The sequence below is a fragment of the Guillardia theta genome (assembly GCF_000315625.1).
Source record: "Guillardia theta CCMP2712 unplaced genomic scaffold GUITHscaffold_10, whole genome shotgun sequence".
NCBI lineage: Eukaryota > Cryptophyceae > Pyrenomonadales > Geminigeraceae > Guillardia > Guillardia theta.
This window is the reverse complement of record NW_005434664.1, coordinates 662021-677496: the sequence shown is the minus strand read 5'-3', so window position 1 is coordinate 677496 and position 15476 is coordinate 662021. Positions and strand designations below refer to the sequence as shown.

General features: G+C 54.9%; 6 protein-coding genes across 6 annotated transcripts; 2 read left to right on the top strand and 4 right to left on the bottom strand.

Annotated features, from left to right (window-relative positions):
• Positions 1 to 501: 501 nt before the first annotated feature.
• On the bottom strand, positions 502 to 2097 carry GUITHDRAFT_102497 (hypothetical protein; the record flags this gene model as incomplete). The annotated part of the gene is made up of 12 exons (XM_005838805.1): positions 502 to 546; positions 590 to 670; positions 736 to 783; positions 948 to 1091; positions 1142 to 1214; positions 1289 to 1359; positions 1410 to 1457; positions 1506 to 1545; positions 1595 to 1650; positions 1708 to 1750; positions 1805 to 1837; positions 1886 to 2097. 12 exons carry the CDS (start codon positions 2095 to 2097, stop codon positions 502 to 504), a joined length of 894 nt encoding a protein of 297 aa, XP_005838862.1.
• A 1307-nt stretch (positions 2098 to 3404) lies between these two features.
• On the top strand, positions 3405 to 3805 carry GUITHDRAFT_102496 (hypothetical protein; the record flags this gene model as incomplete). Its single annotated transcript, XM_005838804.1, has 3 exons — positions 3405 to 3421; positions 3474 to 3711; positions 3761 to 3805. 3 exons carry the CDS (start codon positions 3405 to 3407, stop codon positions 3803 to 3805), a joined length of 300 nt encoding a protein of 99 aa, XP_005838861.1.
• Positions 3806 to 3917: 112 nt separating this feature from the next.
• Positions 3918 to 5660, bottom strand: GUITHDRAFT_102495 (hypothetical protein; the record flags this gene model as incomplete). The annotated part of the gene is made up of 9 exons (XM_005838803.1): positions 3918 to 4043; positions 4099 to 4317; positions 4483 to 4563; positions 4632 to 4772; positions 4826 to 4888; positions 4939 to 4986; positions 5261 to 5360; positions 5409 to 5502; positions 5549 to 5660. The coding sequence occupies 9 exons, from the start codon at positions 5658 to 5660 to the stop codon at positions 3918 to 3920; spliced, it is 984 nt and encodes a 327-aa protein (XP_005838860.1).
• Positions 5661 to 6401: 741 nt separating this feature from the next.
• Positions 6402 to 8527, bottom strand: GUITHDRAFT_102494 (hypothetical protein; the record flags this gene model as incomplete). Its single annotated transcript, XM_005838802.1, has 16 exons — positions 6402 to 6470; positions 6520 to 6606; positions 6734 to 6829; positions 6884 to 6940; positions 6987 to 7061; positions 7109 to 7153; positions 7232 to 7342; positions 7388 to 7447; positions 7526 to 7634; positions 7700 to 7800; positions 7852 to 7944; positions 8009 to 8051; positions 8100 to 8173; positions 8217 to 8271; positions 8326 to 8378; positions 8426 to 8527. The coding sequence occupies 16 exons, from the start codon at positions 8525 to 8527 to the stop codon at positions 6402 to 6404; spliced, it is 1230 nt and encodes a 409-aa protein (XP_005838859.1).
• A 968-nt stretch (positions 8528 to 9495) lies between these two features.
• GUITHDRAFT_134212 (hypothetical protein) lies at positions 9496 to 13747 on the top strand (the record flags this gene model as incomplete). The annotated part of the gene is made up of 22 exons (XM_005838801.1): positions 9496 to 9559; positions 9718 to 9839; positions 9901 to 9945; positions 10020 to 10058; positions 10721 to 10759; positions 10807 to 10860; positions 10932 to 10966; positions 11204 to 11280; positions 11331 to 11395; positions 11899 to 11955; positions 12052 to 12090; positions 12120 to 12144; positions 12199 to 12333; positions 12373 to 12404; positions 12674 to 12769; positions 12948 to 12989; positions 13048 to 13106; positions 13153 to 13237; positions 13418 to 13459; positions 13506 to 13582; positions 13628 to 13666; positions 13714 to 13747. 22 exons carry the CDS (start codon positions 9496 to 9498, stop codon positions 13745 to 13747), a joined length of 1302 nt encoding a protein of 433 aa, XP_005838858.1.
• A 31-nt stretch (positions 13748 to 13778) lies between these two features.
• Positions 13779 to 14786, bottom strand: GUITHDRAFT_150840 (hypothetical protein). Its single transcript, XM_005838800.1, has 2 exons — positions 14019 to 14786; positions 13779 to 13955 (listed from the first exon to the last, which is right to left on the bottom strand). The coding sequence occupies exons 1-2, from the start codon at positions 14574 to 14576 to the stop codon at positions 13896 to 13898; spliced, it is 618 nt and encodes a 205-aa protein (XP_005838857.1). The 5' UTR covers positions 14577 to 14786; the 3' UTR covers positions 13779 to 13895.
• Between the last annotated feature and the right edge of the window lie 690 nt (positions 14787 to 15476).

Here is a 15476-nt window from a genome sequence, read left to right as displayed (position 1 = left end):
GAAATCACTTAGCCTCTCTCTCCTCCTCTCCTTTCTCCTCCTCCCTCCCTTAACCCTTCTCTAACGCCCCCTCCTCCTCGCTCTCCCCTCAGTCTTCCCACTTACTTTATCCAGTAGTCAGCGAGAGAATTCGACATGTACAGTTTCCAGCGAGTCTCCGGTTCTGTTTGCACGCGACCATCATACATGGCGATTCCCTCCCCTCCCCCTTGCTCCTCCTTGCCTTCTCCTCCTCCTCCTCCTCCTCCTCCTCCTCCTCCTCCTCCTTTTCATCCTTCTCCTCCATCTCCACCTCCTCCACCTCCTCCACCTCACCCGGGCTGCAGCTTCACTGGGTCATATACGTCATTAGCTCGGTCATCGAGCAGCATAGCAAACTGCACGGACGGCCAGTGAGTATGTCGGAGGAAGAGAGCGAGGAGCGGTAGAGGAGAAGGAGGCAGGAAGGAGGAGGAAGGGTTAGATGCCTGCAGGCAGCTCAACGTTGTAGCCTTGCTGTCCTCAGTGGTTCTCTTTATCAGCTCCAACGCCTTGTCCTGCTCCGATCTGTCAAGGAGAAAAGAGGCGAGCGCTCGGGGCAAGGGAGGACCTCTGTCCACTGCTCGTCGGTGCTGCTCTTCTGGTAAGTGTTCATGAACTGACAAAGCTGCTTCGCATTCAGGAGCTCCTCCTGCACCGTCGTCATCCGTCCGACTGCCGCCGACAAGGGGAAAGGGGAGGCCTCGGGCACAGCACCTTGTAAGAGTTCCCTCCTGACTCTCTGTGGATCTCGCGCATGATGTTCTGCAGAAGCACGCTAGCGGTCAAGTTGGTGAAGAGGAGGAGGAAGAAGGAGCGGTAGAGCAGGACGTGAAGAGGCGAAGACGTAGGAGGATGCAGGCAAGGGGCTGCAGCATGAGAGCTGGGCACTTGCAGCACAGGAGGGATGGTGGGGGGAGTCGAAGCACCTTCACGTCGGCTCGGTTCCCCATGAGGTTGTTCATGAAGGTCAAGAACTGTGTGGCGTCGAGAGAGAAGTGAGAGTTGTCAGCCTTCATCGCCTGCTCGCGGATCCACTTCCTCTTTGCCATCACGTTCATCTTCCTCAGCAGCTGCGAGCGGCACAGGGTCAAGGGAGGGGAAGTGGCAGGGGACGCCCTACCTGGGTGACTTCCTCCAGCGTCAAGTTCTCCGATCGATCCTCGTCCGCACGATTCCACTGCTCCATCAGGTATCTGTACGCGCGTGCTCAGCATGAGCTGGGAGGAAGGGGCGGGTGGGGGGAGAGAGAAGAGAAGGAGCTCTGGACCTCCTGTAGTGGTTTCCCGTAGAGAAGGTAGCCGTCCTCCCGTCTTGAAGCAGCTGCTTGTTCACCAGCAGCTGCAAGCGACTTGAGTCGACGTCACAACGCTCCTTTCACCTCCCAGCACCTTGAGGGTCCGCACCCACAACTTGGCGATATCTTCGGTCTTGGCAATCTTGCCGCAGGTTCAGCAGACTTGCAAGGCAGCACAGCAGCTCCTTACCAGATCAAGTGACCTGTCGTGTGTGACCACCGAGAACGATCTGGAGTTTCTCTTAGTAAACATAACAGCCATGTCAGAGCTGAGCTGACTTGGAGATCTGTTCGTTGCTTGACACTTTGGTCTTTCTGTTGAAGTTGGTTGTGTTCTGCAATTCACTTCTATGAGCACAATCAAGCAACCCTGCGCTTGCTTATGTTCTGACCTGTCCGACCTCAACGCGAACGATATGAGAGACTTCAAGGTGTCTGCAGGGACGTTCACAACTAGCACGATCATGTTACAGATGGGCACAACACAACCTTGTCCCGCTCGCCAGCGCCTTGGCAACGATGCTGAAGTGACAGGTCAGCCTCTAATAGCCACAGGCCATTGCGAGCAACCTTGAAGGGTTCCAACAAATCCAATCATGTGCCGCGCTGAGATAAACGTATGTGTACGCCGACTTGCCATGCCGGCCAAGTTTCAGCATCTTCTCTTGCAGCCCATGCTTGGTGGTCGCGAAATTCTCAAGCAGACGACACGCCTTGGGGAGAAACTCGTTGTCATCCTCTACCTGCAGCAACTGCCAGGTTGAAATTTCACTTCGCCTCATCTACCCTCACAAAACCATACCGCCCGGGCTTCTTCATGCACTTGCTCGTGATCCGCATGTTTTGACTTCTTTGAAGATGGCATTTGGTCACTCTTGAACGAGATCACAGGCCAGCAGTCGTCAGGGCATCCTTAAGTTGCAAGGGTCAAGCTCTCGTGTATGGCCTCTGCCATATCCTCAACATCCTGAGAGAGCAAGTCAGTCCATTTCAAGCCTCAAATCATTCGGGAAAGTTCTGTTGTTGAGAAACACTTCGCTTCTAGCATGGCAGCACATCATCACGAAACCATACCCAAGAAAAACCAATCCTGATATGAAGTTTGATGAATTTACTTGCCACTCTAATGGGGCATGTCCGAGTTCCGATCTACTTCACATCACCGTTTTCTCTAGTATCTGCCTTTCATCCACCCTCGTGAGAGCCTCTCCTTCCTTCCCTCTCCTCCCTTCCTCCCTCCTCCTCCTCCTCCTCCCTCCCTCCCTGGCCTCGCCCTTCCCCCCCAGCGATCCCATCAAGCGCAGGCATGTCAACCCGAGTCACTACTGCCACCGTTATTAAAGAAGGGTAGGGTACCCTAGTGACCACCCCTTCTTTACTTAGCCCTACCCGGTAACTGTCCACGACCCCGAGCCAGCTCATTACCCTACCATAAACCCTCATAAAGACCGGTACAAGTAGCGTTGGAGGTACACCCACCCCAGCTGTCAAACGGAGACTACCCCTCCTCCCGGGGCTCCCATCCACGCCGGGCGGGCCACGACAGGAAACTTTCGACGAAACTTTGGAGGAAATGAAAGTTTTGCCAAGAGTTTGTTGTGACTAAAGTTCGGAACAAAGTTTCTAATATTACCGCGGCCTTGCGCGAAGAGACAAGTAGCCATGCTCACCCAGGTAAAATGCACGGGAAAACTGACTCACGCGCCTCTATGCTTCTCCTTCCCGCCTTCCGTCCTGACTCTCTCTCTTCCTTCATGGCTTTCCTCTTTTCTCTTCACTTCTACTTTCTTTAAACCCCTCCCTTCGGATTGCGTTTCCCTCTCCCTTCACTCCCTTCGTCAAACCTTTCCCCTTTCATTCTGCTCGCTCCAATCGTGTCTCCCAACTTCCCTGCCTGCTCTCATCCACAATTCTTTTTTCTTCCTTCTGTTTGCTCCCATCCTTCCTCGCATACTGTCTACAGTAAAGAGATCAGTCTACTTTCCCTCTCCTCGTTTTAATCGTCATGGTTGTCCATGTCTATGTTGTGGCAATTCCCCCATGCTCATCTCGATTTGCATCTCCTCTACCGTACCCTCGTTCTTTTCCCATGCCCTCGTTTGTCTGGTCAGAATGATAATTGTTCCAACCTCCTTTTCTTGGTTGTGTCATCACTTAGCATCCATTTGAATCATTTCCTCGCTAAGTGCGTTTGCTGCTGTTGCTACTGGTGGTGCTGGTGTGCTGAATCATCCTGTTTGTTTGTTCAGCTTGCCAAGGCAATCCCATACAACCTTCAGTTCAGCACCAGCTACAACGTGCAGATGTCCCTGCACAAGCACACTGGCAACAGGGAGACCGAGAGGCTCGAGAAGATGCTCGCATGGATGCCCGGATCCCACGAGCACGATAGCCCTGTAATCCTCCTCCCTCCTCCCCGGCACGTGAATGACGACATGCTTGCAGGCTGCGGAGATCGACGAGAAATCTTTCTATGGAGGAAAGATGTAAATTTTCTTCTGGAGGCCTTGTGGAGTGTGGATTTTAGTTTGAATCTTGGTTTATTTAAAATGGAGATGATCCGGACATGGTTCTATGGGGGCATGACGAGAGCTTTCTTGCGTCATCCCATGAAGAAAGACTCTTCGTCGTCTTTGGATGTTGCTGGAATCAAGTTGGACTGCGTGGAGATCTTGTTGGAGGGGGAGGGAGAGGTGCCTTTCTCAGGGACGTACAGCTGCATGTGGAGCTGTCGCACAAGCACGGAGGTGAGAGACGGTCCTGGGAAGCAAGCAAACCCTCACCTGCGTCATGCTCGGCTCGACCTCCTTGAGCTTCTGTGCGATGGTCTCGTTCAGCTTGAGGGCCTCCTGCACACGCTTCCTTTCGTTGTCAAACTTGCTTCTTGCCTCCTGCTCCTTCAGCTTGCGAGACTTGTCATCTTCCATCTTCCTCCGCATGTCTTCCACCAGCCTGTTCTCTCGCAGCTCTGCGTCCTCGCGCATTCGGCGCTCGTTACGCAGCTGAGGGCATGTGTGAGTCACGGTGCAGTGAGGAACAAGATAAGAACGACATCTTGCTCAAGCTTTCGTATCTGACTCTCCATTCTCTGCCTTTCTTCCTCCATCTTAAGCAGAAGAGGTCAGGAGGGACAAGAAGGGAAGGCGAAAAAAAATCAGGCTCTTTACCTTCTTTTTGAGATCTTCAATGTACTGCATACGGAGATTCTCCTTCTCTTCAGCTTTCCTCGCGTCGTCTTTGTAGGATTCCTGCCAACAGCAACAACAAACATTGTTCAGGAGGGCGAATAGACTCGGCAGACTATTGGAAGTATCACCTTGAGTTTCAAGAGGTCGTTCCTAATGGCGGTGGCTTCCCTTCGGGAATCACCAGTGGAGTTGAGTTCTTGTTTCAGACGTGCGATCTCTTCATCCTTGCGAGCCATCAGATCGTTCATGTCTAGGTACTTCTGATCGAACTGCACGCCCCCGTCAGTTGAACTTTCAGCCAGGCACCGCGGGCGTTCATTACATCCTTCCGCTGCTGGTCCATGTGTTGCCGGTACCGGAGCAGCTCCGCAGCATCATGCGCCTTCTGCAAAACCAGTTCACTTCAGGCTCCTCTCAGCCGATCACGGCAGTCACCTGCGTCTCCAAGTGGGAGTTCTGCCGTTTCAGCCGATCGATCTCGTCCTGTCGTCACCCTGTAACCACACTACGAGGCAGGGCAGGCGGCAGTGGCTACCTGGAGAGGCTGGGTAGCCTTCAAGGACTCGAAGTATTCTGGCGATCCTCTCCTGCAGACAACAAGGTTCACTTCGCCAATGTCGCATAGCAATGTACGGCTCACATGAGGGGGACATCGTAGTAGGTGATATCAGCCCCTTCTCTCCTTCGGAACCCTAGCGTAACGTACGTCCCTACCCCCGTCGTCAGCGCCCATGAGCACTCGATCCCCCATCTCTACCTGTGTGCCAAGTATTCCTGTGCGCAGGATCGCAAGCGGCTGGCCCTCCACATTGTCATGATCCACCCTCACCACAACATCTCCCATTCGAATCACTCCGCTGATCAATCAAATGAGCAACTCTTGCCATGGAATGCCGCTTCTTCACCTGCGATCGGCGGAGCCTCCTTTCACAATGGTCTTCACGAAGACTTCATTGGAGTCGCTGTCTTGTTGAAAGAAGATGCCGACACCAGCCAGATCTAGTGGCACGTTCAGACAGCTTCACAGTGAATAGAAGAGACTCACTTGACGAGGATGCAGCCATGGAGTTGTCGTTGTTATCGATAGAATGCTTGGAAGCATAGCTTCCAGGAAACGACTCCGTAGATCGTGATCGATCCATTCCATCCGTGTTCATTGCTGGGTCATAAGCTCCTGGACAAGAACGGCAATCTCAACACGTTGGCCAGAACTGTCAGTGCTTGGGAATCTCTCTCTAGATTAGATTTGACAATCATTCCCGTGTAATTCACATCCATACTCTAAGTAGCCCCATTGACTGCTTTGAAAACATAATCTTACTCCTATTCTTATTTCAGAATCCTCATGCGCTTGACCTCAAGCCTTCTTTGGTACCGACCGGCCTTGATACGCTACTCTCTCCTGAGAGAATTTTGAGTTTTCCAGCAATTCCTTCCTTCGTATACAGCTCGCTCCATGTTCTGTATTCTCCTGCCCATTCCTTCGTCTTCCGATCTCCTTCCCCTCTCCTCTTTCCTGCTGCTCCTGCTCCAAGCCCCTCCGCTCCTCTCTGCTCATCTTCCTTCGAATTCCACAACTTTCAAACTTTAGATATTTCAACGGAAATCCCGAACTAAAAGTTCCAAAGTTTGCAAAGTTTCGTGCCGGGCCGCCGCGCCCGGCGCCGGGGCCCGGCCGCGGCCGGTCATCTTGCGTAACAGTCACGGCTGCGCCGGGCGGCACTCAGGCTCGCTCGGGGCGGGGCCGCACTGAGTTGACGTGACACGGCGGGGGTGACAAGATGACATACGCTCAGTGGAGAGGCGGAGGAACATCATCGGATCCAGGCGGCCGCAGCGAGCAAGCACGACACTGTCAATGAGGAAGCCTGGGATCGGGTGGGAAGGAAAGAGACGGTTTACTTCTTCTTCTTGCCGCCTCCCTTCTTGCCCCCCTTCTTCTTCGTCTTGAGAAACACCTCCCTCCCCTTCCCCACAACCGTCACCACCCAACTCTCGCACGAGCAGAGCAGCTACCTTGTGCCCCCGCAGGCAGTTCTGGATCAGCAGCGCCGCGTCGTTGAGCCTCTTGGCCTTGGCTGCTTTTTCAAGCTCATTCGCCGACTTGAGAAAGAAACTCGAGGTCAGCTCCTCCTCCTCCTCCTCCTCCTCCTCCTCCTCTCCTGCCCCCGAGTTGCTATTGTTTCCCTTCCCACCCCTTCCCTGCTGTCCTCGTTCCCATCCTCCCTACCTGCATGACTTCCATAGCATACTGGGCACCTTCGATGAGCCTGAAGGCCTCGAAATGATTCTCCAGGCGCCGCATCCTCGCCTTCTCGGCCGAGTACTGTGAGCAAGAGCGTCAGCAAGCAGCGACAGTCGACGACTGTAGTCACGCCACCTGCTCTCGCAGCGCCGTCATCTCCTCGTTCAACGTCTCCATCTCCTGGTCGTATTTCTGCAAGGAGATGTTCAGCTCCTCCTCCTCCTCAGCGCGATGATACCAAGATCCAAGCTTCCACGTCCGTCTCCTTCTTGTACGACCTCTTCTTCATGCTCTCCTCCTTCTCCAAGTTCTCCTGCACAGACCCATCAAACGCCAACTGCGCCCCCAGCTCAGCCCCACCTGCTTGATCTTCTCAAGCTCCGTCGTCACTTCTTTGAGTTTCGCCTGCTCAATCCGGTCAGCTCCACGTGCCCTCCCCCCCCTCCCCCCCCTCCACCTCCCCTCCTCCGGTCGCCGCCTCACCGTCAGAGCCTCCACTTCCTTGGCATGAGCTTGCCGGTCTGCCGCACTGTTCCCTTCCCCTACCGCCTTCCCCGCTTTCGCTGTCATCTCCTGCAGCTCCTCCTTCTCTGCCTGCAGCAGCGCTCAGCCAACAAGGCAGGGCGGTGTAGGAGGAACCTCCAGCGTCGCGATCTGATTGTCTCGGGCCCTCACCGCCTTCTCCCTGTCCCGTTTGACCTGCCAAGGAGGAAGAGGCGAATCAGGAAGAGCACAAGGGCAAGCGCGAGGTGGAGGTGTGGGGAGAGAGCAGCACACCGTCGCCAGGTCCTTCGTGAGCATCCTCTCCTGCTCGGCTAGAGTCTTCTCGCGGACTGAGACGTTCTCGAAATTTTCTTTCTCTGCCTTGTCCTCTTCGACGCTCGTGCTGCAGGGCGGCGGGAGAGCATGTGAGAGGCAGCAAGGGGCTTCCACGAGCAAGAATGTCTTCACCTCAAGCTCCTCAGCGTCTGTTCACGAAGCCCTTTCATCACCCTGATGAACTTGTCCACATATGGCGATGACTCCTGGTGTAAACCTCGCAACTTTGTCCGCTGTACCATCGTCAACTGTCAACTTCTGAAAGGTAGGGGAAAGGACATCACCAGGCTAGGGTTCTTCCGCAAAAACCTACAAATCTCCCTCGTGTTCTTCCTCAGCCTCCTTGCAACGTCGAAGAACTCCTGCACTGCTTCGTCCTGCCCAGCTCGTCATGACATCCATTCTCAGCCCCCCTCCTCCTCTTAGTGACGGCAACCGCACCTGCTGCGCCTGGTCGGGGTCCGAAACAAACTCCGAGACAGGCCTGCAAGCGTTGGATCAGTAGACGCGCTCTCTCGGCATCAACTGCTACTTCTCCATGTTCTGCACCAGCTCTCGAAACCTCTTCTCCAGCTCGAGCTGCATCGAGAAGGATCGCTCGTTCTCCTTCTCGACCGTCAGTCCCCTCAACCCCTCCCGAGAATCTCACGTGTCCGACGAGCTGGGAGACGTCTTGGATCTCGCTCAGAGTTTGCGGGTTCAGGCTTCAGCACGGCGTCAGCTCGCGGGTGCCTCAAGGCAAGCCTCCCTCCTCATACCAGAAGGCGAAGTCGAGGTCCTCGATGAGCTCGTCCAGCACCGCCATGACCCTCTTCGCTCAGGCGATCAGCCAGCGACAACAGGGAGGGATGCGAGTACCTGTGCTTCGACATTGGTGAGCTGATAGCTGCCGCTCATGTCTGCTGGCAGCTCCTGCACAGACTTCAGGGAGAGGGTCTCTTCCGGGTACTGCAGGAGCATCGTCAGAGCACGTTGGCCAGTGCGTTCACGCTTCATGTGTTGCTCTCCTGGATCTCTTGGTATTCCTTTCCCAAGATGTTTGAGCATGGAAGACATTCTATTCTCCAAACTCCATATCCTCCCCAATCTTTCCTTGACTCCTGATTTCTCTACTTGTCTATCTTTCTGCTGCTGCCATTTTGTCCTTCTCTCCTTGTGTCTTCCTCACAACATGTCAGTCTCTCTCTGTCTCGCTGTTGCTGCTCCTGCTCCTCCTGCTCCTGCTCCTGCCCCTGCCCCTGCCCCTGCCCCTGCTCCTGCTCCTGCTCCTGCTCCTGCTCCTGCTGCTCCTGCCCCTGCTGCCCCTGCTGCTCCTGCCCCTGCTGCTCCTGCCCCTGCTGCTCCTGCCCCTGCTCCTCCTGCTCCTGCCCCTGCTCCTCCTGCTCCTTCCTTACAACGCTGGTAGGGAATCGCCAGGCCGTTGGCCGTCAACAGCACCACCTCTACGTGTTCATGTACTACCCCTGTGGAGGTACCCCCCATGCATGTTCTGATGCTGCGCATGACTTTTTAATTGCTCATTCAGAGTAGTTTTCATAAGTCAGCCATTAATATAAAATCGATATCTTGTCATATATAGACCCGTTTAATGGAATACAACAGTACCCCTACCATGATCAGATTTAAATGGACTACCCCTACCTCTTTAAAAGGTGTGATTGTCCAAAAGGAAAGCGCCCGATTGTCTGGAGGGCGATGGAGGGAGGAGGAGGAGAGAGGGAGCAAGGAGGAGGAGGAGGAGGAGGGAGAGGGGAGAGGGTGAGGAGAGAAAGGAGGCAGGGAGCGAAAATAGGAAGCGGGGAGGGAAAGGTGCCAGAAGAGAAGTCGAGACAACCTAGCTCAGAGGAGGAAGTCTGGATCCGTGGCTGAAGCTTCAGGTTTCGCAGACATGAAGATGAAACGGCATCAGAGCTTGGACTGAACGTTTCATGTCCCGTCACTCATCGTTCTACAGCCCGTCTCCCTCCAAGACACCTCCCAGCCACTCCAAAGGTAACCTCAGAAGGTTTTGACTTCATGCCCTCACACCATAGAAGCCGCCGAGTACCCAACGCCGTCGAGGAGCGTACTGTCGAGGTCTGCCATCGAGACCTCTCAGAGAGCGACAGGTCGTGATGTTGTCTGTGCTTGTGCTCCTCACGATGAAGCAGACGATGCCAAGAACGAACTCCATCGAACTGTGCTCGATCCTCCTCCCCTTCCTCCCCAGGATCTGACAATACCGCAGAGAATCCTGCTAGCCAGCGCGCTGAAAGAGTTGGACCACTACAAGGTTGTCCTTTCCCTCTCCGCCCTTGAGCGATGTTCTGATGCGATCGCCTCCTCGTGGTCAGAGGAAGAGCGCCACGGTGCTTGACGAGCACGACAAGAGCTTCAAGGTGGTCTGCTCTCCCCCGCCTTCCTTCCCTCCTCCCTCCCTCTCGCCCTTCCTGACATGCTCCTGCTCTACAAGATCTTGGTGCAAGAACGAGCTTTCATCTACCTCGAGTCGGTTAGTTTCCTCTCCTTCACTCCCTCCTTTCCTGGCTCTTGCCCAGATTCCAACCCTGGCTATTTCCCCTTCCTCTTCCCCCCCCCCCCCCCCCCCGCAACCACCACCACACATGGTTTACTCTGTCGCGTCAGGAACGAGCATACTTTCTCAACAGGCTGAAAGCTCTCTGGGGGGTGCAGCAGCGGCTGAGATGCAAGACAAGAACCTTCAAATGCTGGCGCCTCGCTGCCTCACAAGCGGCGCAAATTAGGAGGATGCATCGTAGGCCATGAGGAGAGCCGAGAGAGAGAGAAGAGGGAAAGGTAGAGATGAGTAAGGCAGGGAGCAGAGGAGAACAGAGCAGAGCAGAAAAGGAGCGAGGAGATGGAGAGGACGGGCAGAGCAGAGCAGAGGAGGAGCGAGGAGAGAGGAGAGGGGAGGGGATGGGAGGGGAGGGGAGGAGAGGAGAGGAGAGGAGAGGAGAGAACAGGAGAGGAGAGAACAGGAGAGGAGAGGAGAGGGGAGATGGAGTCGTGACAAGAGTGAAGGTCATCCTCGTTAACCGAGTGCAACGAGATCAAGGAATGCAGCTCAAGTCCTCGGCGATGATGTGCCTGAGGACAAACACCTGGGTGACGTGTCATACCTTCGCTCTGATTGCTGAATGATGCGTTTCACAGTCACAAAGTCCTCATGTAATGGAGGACTTTGCTGCCATGGTAGTGCTGAAAGCATGTTCTTGTCGTGAAGTGACCCGAACGTGAAGGTGAAGGGGTTTGGGTTGTGGAGGAACTGCGCTCACCGAGAGTCGAAGGCGAAGGTGGAGGGAGCGCTGGAGGAGGAAAAGTTTTGACAAGGGCATGCGGTAGAGGATGTGACATGTGCTGGCAGGCTGTGAAGCTCGGAGAAGATCTCACGCACGATAGGTGCGGGAGTTGAGCTGAAGGATGAATGACTGCTGCATGTTTGCTTGTGTGAATAGATCATGTCTGAGGGTATGAATGATATCCATTAGTTTATCTATTGAGATATCTGTAAGTAGAATGATGTTTGTGGGTGAGAATGATGTTGCTTCGTATCAACGATCACTGTCAATCAGAGTTGTCACGGAGAGTAGAAGAATGTTCGTGTATGCACTTTCCTCTCATCGCAGCCTGCTCCAGGAAGCATCTGCACAAGATGACCCACAACATGTTCCATGTCTCAGTTGCGAGGATGAAGAACAAGAACCTGAAGACGAGTAAGTGACTGGTGCATGTCTACTTTCCCGCTCCCTCTGATTCTTTCCAGGGCTGTTCTGGCAATGGATGTCACACCTTGCCACAAGGCGGCAGCAGACGCGCAAGCTGTCGCAGGTTGTGCTGCTGTGTTGATGGGGGTGAAGGTTGATTAATGCTGGTGATGATGTTGAAAAATGATGATGTTGACGAGGATCTTGATATGTGTATGATGATGATGCTGATGATGATGATCGTGGTTGTGGTGATGATAGTGGTGGTGGTTGTGGTGATGTAGATGTAGATGTAGATGATGATGATGATGGAGACGAGCAGGCTGGTCGGTTATACCGCAAGAAGTTAGCATTGCGATCTCTCCAACGCTGGCTGCTGCTGCTGAGGAGGTGAGGAGGAGGAAGTTAGTGACTGGGCTGACGTCAGCTAGGGAGACAGCGAGGAGGCTCGTCCTTCTGGCGACCTGGGGCCTTGTGGTCCACCGTCGAAGTTTAGCTGGGGAAGGTTCTGACAGGTCTGCTCCTCCTCTACCTCTTTGAGCCCTCCCCCCCACCTCCTGCTCCTCCTTCTTCCCCTGGACCCCTTCCACCTCTGCTTCCTCCACCTCTCCTCCTGCTCCTTTCAAGCTCCTCATCATGCGAATCTCTAGAGACGTGCTGGAGCTCGTGACGGGAACGATGGGGGTGAGTGCGGCTGCGGCTGTAGCGCGCGATGCCGGCAACATGACTGACCTGCTGCCATGGAGATGGAGGGCGACTCCTGTCTCAGAGGACGTGCAGGGAGCGAGGAGGCAGCGCAGCGGAGGCGAGGACGGGCTGGTGCCTTGAGTAGGTTGACGCTGATGCAGATCACTCCTGGGATGGCGGAAGCAAGTGCGATGGACGAGGAGAGCGAGGATTGTGCTCTGTATGCTGAGATCTGAACAGCTCACGTAAGAGTCTGGGGAAATGAGGAGGGAGAGAAAGAGGAGGAAGGAGGCAGGGAGGCATGGGGAAAGGGGAAGGGGGGGCGGTTGGCAGCAGGAGCAGGAGCAGGAGCAGGAGCAGGAGCAGGAGCTGTGTGTAAGTTGACGAGGTTGCAGATGCTTTTACATGTGGAAGGTTCTGGTCTCGTGCCTGATGAGGGCGCGAAGGTACAAGTTACAAGGGGTGATGACATGCTGGAGTGAGGGATCCAAATCAGCTCATGTGACCAGTTCTTCTCCCCGCCCCCCTCCTTACCCTGCTCCTCCTCTCCTTGCTTCTCCTCATCCCGCTCTTCCTCTGCCTGTTTCTCTCCTCCTTGCTCCCCATCCCTTTGAATCCTGGGTCCCTCCTAACCTCCCACCTGTCCCAGCCTTTCCCTCCTCCTCTTCCTCCCCCTCCTCTTCGCCCCTCCCCTGCTGATGTTCGTGCTTGGAAGCTCCGACGGGTCTGGAACGAGAGCTATGTCGACAAGGTCTCGATCAGGCGGCACCGCCAGCGGCTGCAGAGAGTCTCGCTCATGGGATGGGCTCAAGTGAATCGCAACATGCACGTCAGACGGCGACAATCCATCCCTCTCTCCTCTCCTCTCTTCTCTCTTGCCCTGCTCTTCTCCCCTCTCCTCTCGTCTCCTCCCCTCCCCTCCGCTCCGCTCCTCTCCTCTCCTTCCCTCCCCTTCATCTTTCGTCCTCTCACCTCAACGACTTCTCCAGGTCGCTAGGAGGGTGCTGGCGAGGAGGAGGACCTCGATCAAGGTCCAGCGCCTTCCGCAAGATCGTCTCCTCTTCTTCTGCTCACCTCCTCTCATCTCAGTCTCACGTTCTCCATGCCCTGCTCGTCTACCGCAACAGCGTCATGGAGAGCAAGAGGATGTGAGAAAGGTCCCCCCCAGCCCCTGACCCTCTGAAACGCCCGCAGTTGCAACCAGTGCTACCGTGTACAGGAGATGGAGAAGCTGGCTGCTGCCCTGACCTCCTGGCATCGACGCACAGCAGACAACAAGGTTCATCCTTGCCCCCTCCTACCCTCCGTGACCTTTTACTCCCCCACTTCCTCCTGCTCCTCCTCCCCTCCGCTGTAAATTTCTCCTCCTCCTCCTCCCTCAGCAACTTGCTCTTCTCCCTCCCCATGTGACTTGCTCCTCCTCCCTACTCTACCCTCCCCAGTGACTTTCTTTCCGCAGGCCGTGAGATCGTTGGGGAGACGTCTGCTGCTCCGGCATCAAGTGAATCATCTCAGTCCGCCTGCCCCTGCCCCTCACAGCCTTGCAGAGACGGAAGCTCTCCTCCTCGTTCTCCCTGCTTGCCCGCCCCGCCCTCCTCCTCGCCAGGTTGAAGGACTTCCGCAGGTCACTTGGCTCCTGTTCCCTCACAGCCCCTCACTCGCCGTGCAGGTCAGCAGACGTTGGTGACACTCGCTGGTTCTTCACAGCGTAAGTTTTGGTGTTGGTGAGAACAGATCGCTCAAACGCGTTTCCAGGTGGATGTGCGTAGTGCGAGAATACAAAGTGTAGATAGAGCCAGAACAAGCAACACGATGATTTTATCCACAACTTTTATTAAAGGCGATTACCATGAAGCTTCACGATACAAATTACAAAAAATATCTCTAGCTTACGATTAAGATATAGCATGATTTATCAGGTTCTTCTACAAACAGTTTCAAGGGGGAACGTTGGTAAACGAGTTCATCTCTGGCTGACCGCGGGACGAGCGCTTTTGCTGGAAGGAAACAAGTAAGCACAGCGACAGGCAAGGACGCAACGAGATTCAATGCAATCGTACCTTGTTTGAAACCCATCCTCCCATTCCCTGCCAGGGCCCCATGCCTTCTGGTCCTGCATTGGGCATGTTGCCGGCCTCAGCTGCTCCTGGGGGAGGAGCAGCTGCCATTCCCGGCCACACCATCCCCTCGCCCATCCCCGGCATCATCCCGGGCATGTGAGGCATGCCAGGCATGGGGTAGTGATGAAGTTGCCCATGCCACCACCCTGCCGCATACCCGCCGGGGTGTCCAGGGATGGGGCCCATATGACCCCCGGGGTAGCCTTGCGCTTCCCATGCTGCTGGGTCCAGACCTCCACCTTGACTCAACCGCTGGAAGGCCTGCGCGTTGCCGCCTTGTGCTTCCCACTGCTGCATCATCTTCGGATCGTGTCCAGCCCAGGAAGCCGCTGATAATCTTCCATCGCCGAAGGCGCCGGGAGGAATAGGAGGGCCAGGATATCCCATGCCCGGGCCAACGAGGCCCCCCATGCCCATGGCCGGCAGCCCCTGCCTGCCCCGCATGGGGCCTCCCATCCCGCGGTCGAACGCGTTGATGACTTTGCCACGGGAATCCATGGGGAGGCCAGCAGCTGCCGCGTTCCTCTGCTCAGCGATCTCCTGCTTCGATCGACGAGTTCGCGGCTTCGCATCTTTCGCTCCCTTTGGCCTCCCTGGCTTCTTCGGCACTCCGTCGCCTGAGCGTTTGTGAGGTATGCACGACTGGCCATTGCTCACTAACCGCTGAGTAGCGAGGAAACCGATCTCGCAGTGCCGCCCTTATCCTCCCCAGCCGCTCCTAAAAGAAGCTCAATGACTGTGCATGATCGAGCTCATCAGATCAGGACAACAAACTCTTACGTAGAGCTGCCAGCGCTTGTTTGCTCCTTCTCGTCCTGTGGTACACATGGTAAGCAGGAACAATACCGCAGCCACTGGTTGATGCACCTTGGCTTCGTATCCTTCGCACCCTTGGGTCTCCCCATCTTTCCCTTTGATTTGTCGCCAACTTTCGATCCTTGGTCTGTACCATCCCATGCGCTACCAGGAGGTGCTCCCTGCTTCATCATTGCTGCATTATCCCATTGATCGGGTCCAGGTTGATTGTAGGTAACGTTAGCCATGTCTGGTCTTATGCCAGGTAGCATATCCCTGTGATCAACATATATGTCAGATACATGGACCCTCTTCCGTCACGCCGTGGAATGAAATCTCGAATATAAATGTCCAGAAATCGTAGATACAAACATCCAGCAGGATCGTTCAGGACGCATCATTACTCAGAATCAAAGTTTCAAATGATATTCGAGCATCTAGCTCACGCATCGAAATCATGTAAGTTAGAAATCCACATCATCGAATATCATAAAGGAAGGGATGGTTCAGTTCTCATTCAGTTCTAAACTCTTCGCAACCTTTCTTTCAATCCCAGCGAGTTTGGCACAATGACAGGTACAGAGAAAAGTCTACAGACAAGCT

Bases quoted from the DNA above. Each gene is read 5' to 3' on its own strand.
- GUITHDRAFT_150840 (XM_005838800.1), bottom strand. From the start codon at position 14,576: ATGGATTCCCGTGGCAAAGTCATCAACGCGTTCGACCGCGGGATGGGA. The intron at 13,956-14,018 runs GTACGATTGCAT...GTTTCCTTCCAG, and splicing joins GAGGATGGGTTTCAAACAAG to CAAAAGCGCTCGTCCCGCGG.